Here is a 13,609-nt window from a genome sequence, read left to right on the forward strand (position 1 = left end):
TTAATCCCTCAGAACACCATCACGTGTTTTCCCTTCAACCCCTTCTGTCTGCTTCACTCATGTACTGGAAGACCAACTCAATTCTAAGCAGGATGAGAAATGAGAAGAAACTCCATTTCTTGGAGAGCATGCATACTACCTTCCCCAAAAGAATGTCATTGCAGGAGGCACTGGATACACTGGTAATGACAAAAAAGGTACTTGCTCCAAGGAGAGGGTCAGTAACTCCTTTGGCTGATAGCTTGGTGCCAAGCTATCATACCTTGTTACTATCATTTAGAGAATAGCAATTGTTGCTGTCATCCGCTTGGGTGCTCTTTCTGATGCTTTATAGAGAGGCCTGATACCCTGATGGCATTCACAGTCTCAGAATTGACATAGGAGATTTCCCTGTGGAGAGCACCAACCTAACACAGGTAAAAATTGTGATGGGCTAACCGGCTGCTGTTGGTTCAATAGCTGGTATACATTCCTCTTTGCCTAAACCAGTGAGCCATTTTCTGTAGCTGGTATCTCTGCTTGTATATGCTGCAAGGGTGCAGGTCAGGCTTCTGTGTGATATTTGACATGCCAACACCAGGACACAAGACTGGGGACGAAACCAATTTAATTCAAAAGAATTGTCCTTGTCAGGCTGCATGTGTACTGTAAGATCATAGTTCCAGTATTTTCCAGGGTCTCCCGTTCTACATTACAGAGACTGACTGTGGCAATGGCAGCTCGCTGGGAAGAGTCATACCCAAGTCTTTCACGTCCTGGGTGCTGTAGGACCTGTCACTGAGGGCATCCTGGACATGAACAAAATCTTTAGGCAGATCCCAAGCAGGCTTATGCCTCCCACAGGGCACAAAGATGTTGCTGAAGGGTTCTGAAAAATGTTACATGCTTTTATTTTCATTGGTAGTTTTAGAGTCAGTCATCAGAGCAGTAAAAGAAAAATCCTAATTGACAAAAGTCACAAAGGCAGAGAGCCCAAAAGCTTCATTTGTTCCCACAGTAGTTTGTTAAAATTTGTTTATCATCCATGCAGCAAGTACTTAATGGTAATGAATTACTGGGCATTAATTGCTGTATGTAATCCCCTGAACAGGAGAAAAACTCATTCTTTATGTCCAAGTAATCATCATGTGCAGTGCATCAGATGTCTTAATATCTGCCTCTTTCCTTACTTTGCTACCCATTCAGCCAAACTGCAAGTTTGATAGGAATGTCTTAAGCCATATCAGACAACGTAAGAAACTTCAAAGATGTCTTGCTCCGTTCCACCAATTTATATTCAGTATTACCTCAGCTCACAGTGACTGCATCCCTTTGCACAACCTGACCACAGCTCTTCCCTGACCCATTATCAGTCCTCTATGTGACAACACCTTCTAGATAATGCGGTATTTCTTCCAAAAAGAGCAATGGTATGGTAAGGGAAACATTTCCTGTTGTGATTACTGATTTGGGGGGGGTTGTGTTCTTTTTTTTGAAGAAATTTCTTTGCTGTTTTTGAAATCTTTGGGCATTACAGAACCCAGAAGGCAGGATTGCCTCCATCAGGCTCAGCTGGTCCACTTACTCTAAGCTTACAGGATGCTTATTCATGCAGCCATACACCTTGCAAACAAAAAATGGTTGAGTGGAGCTAAGATTCCTGCTTGAATGGAGCTAAGATTCCGGCTGGAACACCAGCCTGGCTCCAGCACTCAGGCTTTTCAGAACACTGGGCATCTTTACTAACTGTGGTAACATCTCAGCTGAGGTGACAAGACACACATTTCTATATCTGCCTGAATGTCTGGCATTTTGCAATGGGAGGAGCAAGCCAGGACTGTGACTGAGAAGAGTCAAATTGAGGTGCTGCATTCTCAGAAGCAGAGTCAACCACATGAGGAAATTACTTTTCTCAGCCTCTTTATTCTAAGTAGTTTATTACTGTGGCTGCATGGAAATTTTTTTGGAGTTCACCTCACCGCTCCACTAATCCTTTGGAAGGAGCAGAGATGATGGGATGAGCCATGAGGGACTTGGTTTATTTTATTTAATTCTGGAGTTTCTTCTGGAATCTTGGAACTTTTCCAACTACCGCCCTTAATATTTTCTTCCTGATGTTGGTTGTTCAAAAGGTCAAGTTCTCTGTCTCAGACATGGAACACATAGAGGTTTGGGTTTTTTTAAAGAACATTGGCTACTTGTGCCACACTCATCAAGTTTTAGAGCACAGGTCACTCCTTCCATCTGCTTTGGACTTATTCCAATCAGAGATCTTTACAAGAGGGCAATATTGAATAGCCTGCCAACCTTTATCAAACGCTTCAATGCTTTCTTTAAATTAGCAGTTGGAGCAATTCTGTTGTCATTATTTAACTGTTACAACCAAAATTCTTTCAGTCCTGTTGGCCCTAGGGGTTACGTTAGCAGAATGTGCGTAGAAATGGGGGGGAAGAGGAATCCGTGGTTACTGCTGTTTAAAATCATGAGAGATCTAAGGGTCACTTATTGCCTATGCACAGCACAGGGAGAGGCAGCAGGGCAAATACACAGCTCTGGATGCTGCTTTTTAAAAAATGCTGTCACCTAAGGAGGTGTATGTACATCTACAGACAGATCCCTTGTGGCAGTAGTATGCTGAAGGGCTACACTTATGGTAGAAGTTCCTGTTCTTTTTCCCACCCCCACTTCTACCTAAGGTGTCTTGCTTACCCAGCCTGTTGGTTGGCTGGGTGATTTTGTTGACCCACACTTTTAGCAGGGTAGAAGTCCTCTGGAGAAGCCGGGTCAGTCCTGCCAATTTACTTTGACAAATACCGTTCCTTTCATTGTGAATACAAACTAGCTGGAGATCCATTTTTAAGTCCCACATGAAGTGGCACTTAGAGCAATGTAAAAACCTAATGCAGGAACTATACAAGGAGCCAAGTCAAGGAGCCAGTTCTGAGAATTTGGACTTACTATGTTTGTTACTTTATGATCTGTGTTACCTTATGAATACAAGTCAAACCCAGCAAAGGTTAGCTTTTACTTTGTTTTGTTTAGTTCTGGTGCTGACTGTCTATGTTGAAGTAATTACTGCTTGTGAATTCCGTGTAAATATACCAGCTGTTGTACACTGGTAGTACATTCTGAATTATTTCTTTTTTATTTAAAGAACTAATTTCTGTACTGTTGATTTACTATGCCTTATGTACTGTTATCTGGTAAAACTAATGCTTTAATGTAAAAGGTGCTAGTGCGCTGTCAAGTGCTCTATGATGTTTGCTAGCTAAAATCTTGGCTTCAGAGCAGCACCTGTCACAGCACTATTGAAAAAGTGTGTGTTGCTGTTTAGTAGATGTTTAATGGTACTGTATCTGTCTTTTAAAATATTATATGTTAGTGACAGACCTACTTTTAGTAGAAGTCACCATTAAGTAAGTAGCGATGGAGTGGTAAGGTAACTTTAATATGCTCATTTTTCCAGAAAAGAGGTCTCTTCCGTTTTAAAATACACACGTGTTTTAAATAATATCCTGTCCATATAACTAACCTTAGGTAAAATAAAATGCATACTATCCCATTTATTAGATTTTTGTGCTATCACTCACTGCTTTTGCACAGCCAGTGTTCAATGCTGTATGACTAAATTCCTCGTATCATCTTTGTATTTGACAGGTCAATATGTGTTCTGTTGAAATAGAAAAGGAAGAAAGTGCAGAGGGGGTTGTTCCAGAATTAAATAAGGGCCTTGCAGAGAATTGGCTTAGCTTGCTATTTTATGCAAGATATAAAATCCAAATATTTTTAAGGAAACTTCAACTAGGTTTTTTTTCCTCATTTTGGAAGAGAGAGGTGGAAAAAGAATTACTTTAAAATGAAAAAAAGATTATCCACAAAAGTCTTGTCCTGTTTCATTTGAGGTGCAGTAAAAACAACAAAAATACAACGTCAGATAAAAGTTGTAAGCCCAGAAATAAATAAAATAAGAGCATCAGTCATTTCCATCGCTGGGGAACTTTCTTCATCTAAGCACATATGAACAATTGATCCTTGTAGTCATATATAGCAGTAAACATTAATAACTTAACAGTCTGAAGTCAGTGCTGAAGATATGGAGCATTATTGAAAGATGGAGTCGAGCAGGTGGCACTTTAATATGTTCAGTGTCATGGTTGACTCTAAAGACTAGTAGAATGAAATTACTTGAGGTTCTAAAGATTTAAAAAGCGAACTCATTTTGCTGCACTAAGGAAATGCTACTGATCAGGCTTTCTGTGTCCCTTTTTTCTAGGCTAGAAAATATTAACCCTGAAGAAAATGACATGGTAAGCCATTCTCTGAGGAGATTTCTTCATGTCAGTCTTATATCTTAGAGGCTTAAGTTCAATTGAGTGGGTTTCAAGAACTAAGATGTGGGAAAAAGAAGAATTGACACACTAATAATGTACATCTTTGCTGCAATATGAAAATTCAATAACTTCACTCAGTCAATTTACAATTCACATGTGCCTATTAATTAAAACCCTATATTAAATAAAATATATTAAAACTTCATGTCTGACTAACATATAATGCTGTTGGTAGACATTACAGGAATTACTGAACAGAATAAACAATGCAGACACAGGGATAGATATACTGAAGAATGGAGCTGTAATTCTGAATCGAATACACAGGACCAAAGAACGTAAAAAGAAAATAATAGCTGAGGAAATGAATGCAGTAATAGAACAACGAGATGCTGCTTTGTCTCAAGTAAGTCTCTACAAGTATATAATCACTCAATACCAAATTTCTTTTTTTCTTTTTTCCTTTCTTTTTTTTTTTTTGCTTTACTTTTGGGGAAGAAAATTATTTCATTTACATTCCTCTGTTGGAAATCTCAAAGAGAGCCCTTGTAGTAAATGGCTGATTAATGATCAACTGTTTCTTCATGGTAGTAGTGCCCATTGAAATGGTATCAATGCGTTTCATGAGAAAAACTATTTTTGTATTTTTTGCACCTGATCACTAGCTGTCTCCTTTTTTAAAACTATTTTAAAAATAGTTTTTAGTGTATTGACCAATCTAAAAAGCTATTAAGGGCTTAGTTTTGCAGTATGCTGTATTGGTATAATGCATTGGATGACAGTTAACTGGGACTCAAGGATTTGTAAAGGGTTACAAGTGGCAGAAATATACATTAAAGGAAGATAACGGTACCACATGCAACGATGCAAGCAATTCCTCCCTTTGTTGCTTTACATTCAGGAGATAAAAATCAGCATGTGGTCCTTGACTCTCAAAGTCTTACACTTCTGCTACATGACTTGAAAGAACCTGAGGTCCTTTTTCTGCTCAGATCACTCATTCCCTGCAATTTCCTATTTTCACAGAACAATATTGTCTTCATTCTCTTCACCATGAAGAGAGTCTCCGTGCTTTTCCCATCTCATGGAAGAGTTTTTCTGTTGTTATTTTTTTCCCCACAGTTTTCTTTCCTGGATTTTAACCTAGATTTAGCTCAATGGGAACAGGTTGTAGGGAGGAGCGGTCCAAGTAGGGGATATATCTCCTGGGAAAACACAAGATTTTAGACTGGATGAAACTCCTTATGTATTCATCCCAGGCAAGAAATTTCATCTGACTCTTCCAATATTGAAAATTTAGATTTTTAATGTGAGTTACCAAAGTTAGCCCACATCTAACTAATTTCTATTAGATTTAAAGTCAGGTTTGTGATCTTGAATGGCATTGATAATGTTGATTGAATTTATGTTGTATTGAGAAGTCTCCTGGTAAAAGAGTCCCTTCTACACACTCTGTAATTTTCACTTTTTTTGCAATCATTGTTCTTGCATTCTCTCCTACTTTAACCTCGAAAGCCCCATCTGCCTGGTGCTTAAAATACTTTGTGTGTCTATCCACTGCAAAGGATGTTAATGTTGGAAGATGTTAATGGTGGAACTTTACTTTTTCAGTCTACTTTCTTTTGCTTTTATAATAGTGATGAGCAGCATAGCTACTGGGAAACATCCAACAGTCCTGCCGAAAGTTTACGTTCTTTCTTCTTTGCACAGAGCATTTGAAAAGTCAGCAGCTTATAAGAGAAAAGCTTTCAGCAAAAGAGAAGGATCTTCTGATGTTTTTATTTTTGTTTTGTCCGTTTTTGCTTCTTTGTTGAAGTGGATTTTCAGGCATACTTGGACCATAAAACCTTTATGAATGTCAGAAGAATGTCATTGTAGGGCATTTTAATACACGTTTTAATTGAATTGATTTTTAAGCTGCCTGTTTAAGGAGTAATCTTTTCCAAGTAATCAGCTTGGATAAAGATAATTATTTTATATAGTAATGGCTCAAGTGCCACAACTAGCAAAGCAATCTGTAGGCCTGTTAGCAAAAAGCACAGGTAATATTAAGTAGATAGTGCAGCTGAAAAAATAAATGAATAAAATAATAAATCCCCACCAAATGGAAATTTAAATATTTGGTATTAAGCTGTACTACTGCGATACCATTTGCAATTTATAATACCACTGTTTTAAATTAATTATTAGTATTAGAACTCTATTGATTATGTGTTGTGTTTTCACATATGCGATGCTTTTACGGCTGTAACTCTTGAATATAGAAAATAAGTCCTTGGAATTGAAGCTACCATTTCAACTTGCATTCCTCACTTGATGATTCCTTGGGAATTCGTACCATACTTGAATTATTAGTAGTCTTTTGTTAACATTGCAATAGCGGTAGTTATTACAGTGCTAACAGCAAGAACAATAGGAGAGGGATTCCTACATTAGACCACAAAGGGACTAGATATAATTCAGGGGATGTATATGCTTAGCATAACAAATGCAAATTATTGGAAGTTAGAGCTGAGGTCACCTCAGACATTCATAACATCTGCAAGTTAAAATCTTTTTCTTTTTGGTGGAGGTGACATCAAATATGAGGGGGGGATTGATGAGAACAGGCTGAGACAAAGCAGAAGTAGAGTAAACCATTAGCGTGCTGTGGCTATCCTCTGGAAAAGGCATTTTTAAAGTTCAGAGGTCACTGGGCAATGGAAGCTAAATGCTTCATGACACGCTGCGTGAACACCGTGCTGCTCTGTTCCTGCTTGCTGTTGTGTGGGGCTGGAGGCAGCAATGTCATTTGAGTGACCACCATAACCAGTTCTGTATGACAGAGAACTACCTATATGATAATAGGGGTTTGGACTCACTGTGTTTAATGAAGCTACATCTGTTATCCTTCTTTATGGTTTTCTTCACAATAGCCTGGCACTTGACAACTGAGCACAGTGAATATAAGTAGTATCTAGCTTTTGGGGTTTTACTTGTAGGATTTCTGATTTTTCTCGGTAAGAAACAATAACACAAAAGCCTTCACAGCTCTAACACATTGCTTTGATTTCAAGTAAGGAATAGGTTACATTCCTAGAGAATGGACATTCTATAAACTGTGTGTTTCCTATGACCAAGCAAATACAGATTACTTTCAACTAGTCTTTGAAATGCAGTTTTGCAATACTATTTCTGGTAGTTATACTATTAAGTTGCATTTAACCGGACTGCTATTGCAGCATACTTAGCAGTTGTTAGCTAGTTGTGATTCTTCTATTTGAATTTTACTTGAATAATTTTTTCATTCTTCAAAAAATGAAGAGCACTGTCTATGTCTTGGAAAGGTCATGAAAATGTTTTTTTGAGCTGTAACAACCAAGAACATCTGCATATTTTTTTGCGATTTCAAACATGAATGTTACTTCTTACTACGAAGCAGATAGAGGCACTTCAATCACTGTATTGAGCTGTGCATGTGTATGTAATCTTAGATCATTCACTAGATTGCTGAGCAAATATGCAAACTACTTTTTGTATGTGTGAAAACAAATAAAATGGTATAAACTCAAATATTTGATACTACTTTTAGTATGTATTTTCAAGTGAATAAAAAACAAACAACTAAAGCGTGGCTAAACATTGACATCCATCTTCTCTTGTACCAAGCCCCTTAAAAAAACAAACTCAACTGTTTGGTTGTATTTGCTAAGATATGTTTGTTAGTGAACAGATACTGTGTTATACTGGGGAGCTTGAGTCTGTTTTATGACTGATCCTCTTGTCGTGGTTTAACCCCAGCCGGCAACTGAGCACCACACGGCCACTCGCTCACTCCCCCCCAGTGGGATGGGGGAGAGAATCAGAAGAGTAAAAGTGAGAAAACTCGTGGGTTGAGATAAAGACAGTTTAATAGGTAAAGCAAAAGCCGTGCACACAAGCAAAGCAAAACAAGGAATTCATTCCCTACTTCCCATCGGCAGGCAGGTGTTCAGCCATCTCCAGGAAAGCAGGGCTCCATCAGGTGTAACGGCTACTTGGGAAGACAAATGTCATAACTCCGAATGTCCCCCCCTTCCTTCTTCTTCCCCCAGCTTTATATGCTGAGCATGATGTCATATGGTGTGGCATATCCCTTTGGTCAGTCGGGGTCAGCTGTCCCGGCTGTGTCCCCTCCCACCTTCTTGTGCACCCCCAGCCTACTCACTGGTGGGGTGGTGTGAGAGGCAGAAAAGGCCTTGACTGTGTGTAAGCACTGCTCAGCAGTAATGAAAACATCCCTGTGTTATCAACACTGTTTCCAGCACAAATCCAAAACACAGCCCCATACTAGCTACTGTGAAGAAAATTAACCAGCCAAAACCAGCACACTCTGAAAGGAAAATGGAGAAGGATGCTGACTGTCATGAGGAATAAAACATCAGTTTCTTGTCTGTTATGTTTGGTTTTGTCTTAACCCGTTCAAGGAAAAAACTTATTTGTCTAGTTGGTTGTACTACAGTTCTGCCTTTCTTCAAAAATCTTTCTTGCTTGAGTAATCCAATTAGTGACAGACATTTAATAAAGGTTACATATGGCATACTCACATTGTGTGATCTTCATAAAATTCTTTAAAGAAGTGGTTTCCAGCAGGAGGCAATACAGTGCAATGTCTCAAACTAGCAACCACCTATTAACCACATCACACCTTATGGACAGGAATGTTAATATGATTACAGGGTTGGCAGCTGAAGCTGAGGACTTGAGTAAGTCATTACAATTATTTCTGGTTTAGAGAAGAAAGGGGACCTTTTAATTGATACAGCTTGAAAGAAGTGGGTTTTTTAAAGCTAAATAAGAGATGGCTTATAGTTCAGGAGATCGTGTGTTCGATATGTTTTCAGTCCTAACTTTCATTCTGTAAATGTGTTTTTTTTAATTGGGAACAGTCAGTTCTATACAGAGTTTTAAATATTAAAGGTGTAGAATTTATTGTTAAGGAAAAACAGTGGTTGGCAAAGTATCGTCTGTAATACACTGATCTTGAAGCAATAACATAACTGGCAAGCAAACCTGGTTTTACAGCTTTGAATAGTTTGATCACATCCTGCTGTGCAGGAACATGCTTATGACTGTTCATGTAAAAAATTGGCATGCACCCAGTTGCTCATCTGAAGCAAGTTTAAGTACCTTTCTCCATTTTGAGGCACTGTTTGGCAGCTGGCAGCACTTTAACGTCATTGAAAACAAAGATGAGAAGCACTATGCTTCACTGCCCATCATTATCAGTTTCGACTAATGACTAATAACTGATAAATGTCTGTACTTACAGCAAGCCAGGTTCTTGCTAACTTTTTTTTTACGTTCTGCTCAAGCAATTTCCCTCCTTTTACACCAAATAAGGTGTAGAGCTCTGTGTTATCTGTGATTCACAGAGCATTAAGGCATTCTCAGCACACATGAGTGAACAGGTCTTATTGAAGTAATAAACGCAAGAGCTGTGTGAAGTGTAAAAACTAACAAAAGCATATGTAAATGAAAAAAATTACTTACAGATCTTGGGCCCTTAATTGGAGAATACTCAGGTGACAGGTTACGATGCCTCATGACTCTCTTATCTTAGGATAGAGGTGATCCCTTTGCAACCTAAACCACAGTTTGGGATGTTATTTTTAGTAATTTGAATTTGCAGTTCAGTTTTAAACTCTTGTGTTTTGGTACCCTTTGACATTTCCTGGTTAAGGATACCAATCGAGTTCTTGGTTGGCACATTTGACAGTGTCCTCCTAGCTGCTCGGCCAGCATGCTTCCCCTACTACCTTTTCCCTTCTGCCACTGATATCTGGGAACAGGAAAAGAAAAGGTAGAACACTGTATTCGCAGTTGTTCGTGAACCCAGGCAGCTGCTGTGGGATACTGATGATTTTGGTCACGGGCTTATTTGAGGAGGGAAGTGAAGGTAAAGGGGATGTTTATTGTAATTTGAGGATCCAAGGTCCATGCTGGTTCGTTCTTATGGCTGGTTTCCTTTGGGCAGGGAACAGCAAGTTCCTGTTGCCCTCATTTGCAGTGCTTTTCTCTGAGAGGTAGCAGATGAATGGGCATGGGGAAATTACTTACCAGCAGGATTGCTAAACAGAGAGAGATGAGCTGTCCGCAGGATGCCCCTTTTGCCCTGCAAATTTAGTCCAAGTCCTGAGAGAAAGCAATAGGGATATGGAATAAAATACAGAATAGATCTAAATTTAAAAAAATAATTTAAGATTTAACATTAAAAGTTGCACTGTGACTGCAGAGAGAAAAGAAACAAGAGTTGAAGAAATGGTTGTCAGTTCTATTGCTATTTACATCAGTGGCCTCAGGTAAACCTCACAGACGTCTATTCTTTGGAGATAATGCTGAGTAGAAAGGATCCTGAAGAAAGATCACAAAAAGCCAAGTTATACGAGCAATTGTTGTGATTAGCAATATTAGTTTTCCATTCAATTGTGTTGCACTGGAACGGTGCTTTATAATGTCACATTTTGTTTCCTGTGTACCTAAATAAAGATAATTCTTTGAAAGTTTGACTAAATCCATGTTTTAGGAAGTCCATGTTATACTGAACATGGTTAAATCCATGTTTTCTTCGCAGCTTCTCAGAATAAACCAAGTGAATCTCACCAGTTACAGAATTTTCAAAGGGCCAAACAGAGCCAGTGACTGCTGCAGTTGGGAGGCATTGAGTAAAACTATTGGGAGTGGTGCTGAAGAGCATCAAGAATCTTTTGCATCTCACAAAAAGGCAGGTTCTTCCCTACTTGGCTGCCTACTTCTTCTAAAAACAAACCCAGCTTGAAAAATTATAATAATTCTTTACTTCCTGAGATGACTAGGTATGCACTGACTCTCTACCTCGAATATATTTGTGCTAGCTGGAGCATGAATATTTTCCAGGGGAATACTCAGTTAAATATTTGGCTACGTTCAGAAGATGTGTGCAGTATTTTTTTCTTCTGAAGTAGGAATTTTAGTCCACTGGAGACTAAAATAGAGAGGAAACTGGCCAAACAGAATCCTCTTGATGTCTTACATTGGGTTTGCTAATTTGTGTAGAATGTTCCCCAAAAGAATAACACCTTTTCAATCTTTCGTCATAGTCAAAAAGGCAGGTTCTTCCCTACTTGGCTGCCTACTTCTTCTAAAAACAAACCCAGCTTGAAAAATTATAATAATTCTTTACTTCCTGAGATGACTAGGTATGCACTGACTCTCTACCTCGAATATATTTGTGCTAGCTGGAGCATGAATATTTTCCAGGGGAATACTCAGTTAAATATTTGGCTACGTTCAGAAGATGTGTGCAGTATTTTTTTTCTTCTGAAGTAGGAATTTTAGTCCACTGGAGACTAAAATAGAGAGGAAACTGGCCAAACAGAATCCTCTTGATGTCTTACGTTGGGTTTGCTAATTTGTGTAGAATGTTCCCCAAAAGAATAACACCTTTTCAATCTTTCGTCATAGTGCTCTATTTTCATTGATCACTGTATGCAACTCTCAGTTCTGAAGGCATTAAGAAAGCTGAGGAGAGGTGAGATGTTCAGACAGGATGATAGGAGAAGATTTGGGGACATTACACATCTGTGTCTGTAGTGTCAGTTGGTCTCTTGCACTGATGTAGCAGAGGTTGTGATTTCTCTGTAGGCAGGTATCTGTGAGTAGGGCATGAAACTCCCTTTGATTTCACTGGTGTCAGAATTTCACTAGTGAAAGTGAATATTTTGCAGCTTGTTCCTTAGTTTGACTTCAGCAAAGCTTTGGTTGCCTGAGGTCTTGTAGTTTTTCAGTTAATGCTTCTCACATCTGGGAGTGCAGGTCAGCTGGTAGGTCATTAGTGGGAGGGAGAGGAGGATCCAAAGGAAATTATCCTAAGGAGCTCTTATACAGAACTTTTGTATTTAGTCCATGAATGCTAAGTATGAGTAAATATGTAAATGTTAATGCAATGTTTCCTTGAAGAGAGGGATTACGGTTTGTCTTTTTGAACTTCTGAAGCCAAATTTAATTGATACTACATTTCTTCTTCTTACTGCCATAAGGTTTTGGCTGAATGATGCCCTGAGACACATCATTGTTTGCATTGTTAAATCACCTGTTGTTCCTCTGCAAACAGTGTGTTGTGCAGAATTCAGAAAATACATGTCTGCATAGTATTTGAGGGCATGATCAAGCTTTGTGTCTTTAATTGTAAACGTCAATGAATTTCCAGTCGAACATTCATCTTTTCTTCAGTACCTAGAAACTCCTCACCCCTTCGAAAATGACAGTAAATTTGCATGCAGGCTTGTTTGATTAATTGCTATTTGACTCATCTATCATAGTGCTAAGCTCTAGGTTCACACAGCTTAGACTTCCAAACCAATTTCTAGAATTAATTTAAATATTTAATGTCAAAACCCTAGGATGAAAGAGAGGAAAAATGTTTTGTATGCTTATTGATCTCCTGTTTCAGTAGCAACAACCCATAGAGGAAATTTCCGATGTGATACAAGCAGAATTCAAATAGTATTCCCTCTGAAGAGGAGACTGAATCACTGTGCATGCAATAAGTTCTATAGGTACCAGAACTATTGTAGAGGTACCTAAAGTAAGTTTTCCACGGTACTTAACACTTCACAGTTTCAAGTTAGGTACTGAATGTTGAATCAGATTTCAGTTTGCTTACCTGTTGGATAAAATGTCTCTGATTTTCTTAAAAATTAAAAAAAAATCCATATGTGTGTTTCATATTAAAAGCTAGTTTTCTAAGAAATCTTTCTGCAAAAACACTTTGTTATTTTGGATACCCGGATGAGTTTGCATAAAAATTCTTTTGATAGGTGACAAACAAGATTTGTGTGTTTCATATTTATATTTAATGTGGAGTCTGAAAAGGTTAATATGTCTGACCTGTGTGTTCATTTCCCTCCTTGCTTTTACCCACTTGCCACTTCTTGAATGTTCACAGTTGCAACTTTGTGGTTGATTATGTCTGTATTAGCAAGTAGTGTGAACAAATAAGAATGGATCTGGAGTATGAAATAGTTCTCAGCATCTGACATCCATGTTAACATGTTTTGGGGGGGGGGTGCTTTCGTTTTGGTTTGGTTTGTTTGTTTGTTTTTTACTTTGGACTAGCTGTAGTCAAGTCCTATGAACTGAATATTCATTTGTGTCGCAATGCAGTAGGTGCATTCCTGGAGTGCATCTTTGAGTTTTCTTTAATCAAAAAAGGAATCCAGTTCATGTTCTCAGATAGCACTCCATGGTGCAAAACAAAGCATTAAGAAGTAGAGACAGGTGAGAGAAATTACAAATTGCAC

The 13,609-nt window shown here is 38.4% G+C and overlaps 1 protein-coding gene across 1 annotated transcript in view; it reads left to right on the top strand.

Moving 5' to 3' along the window:
- Positions 1–13,609, top strand: part of MIPOL1 (mirror-image polydactyly 1) — a 161,358-nt gene that overhangs the window by 37,166 nt on the left and 110,583 nt on the right. Inside the window, exons 8-9 of the mRNA XM_009319375.1 lie at positions 4,253–4,286; positions 4,546–4,716. Coding sequence (XP_009317650.1) covers positions 4,253–4,286; positions 4,546–4,716 — 205 coding nt within the window. The remainder of the gene's footprint in view (positions 1–4,252; positions 4,287–4,545; positions 4,717–13,609) is intronic.

The sequence above is a fragment of the Pygoscelis adeliae genome, unplaced genomic scaffold (genome assembly GCF_000699105.1).
Source record: "Pygoscelis adeliae isolate BGI_AS28 unplaced genomic scaffold, ASM69910v1 Scaffold71, whole genome shotgun sequence".
Lineage (NCBI taxonomy): Eukaryota > Metazoa > Chordata > Aves > Sphenisciformes > Spheniscidae > Pygoscelis > Pygoscelis adeliae.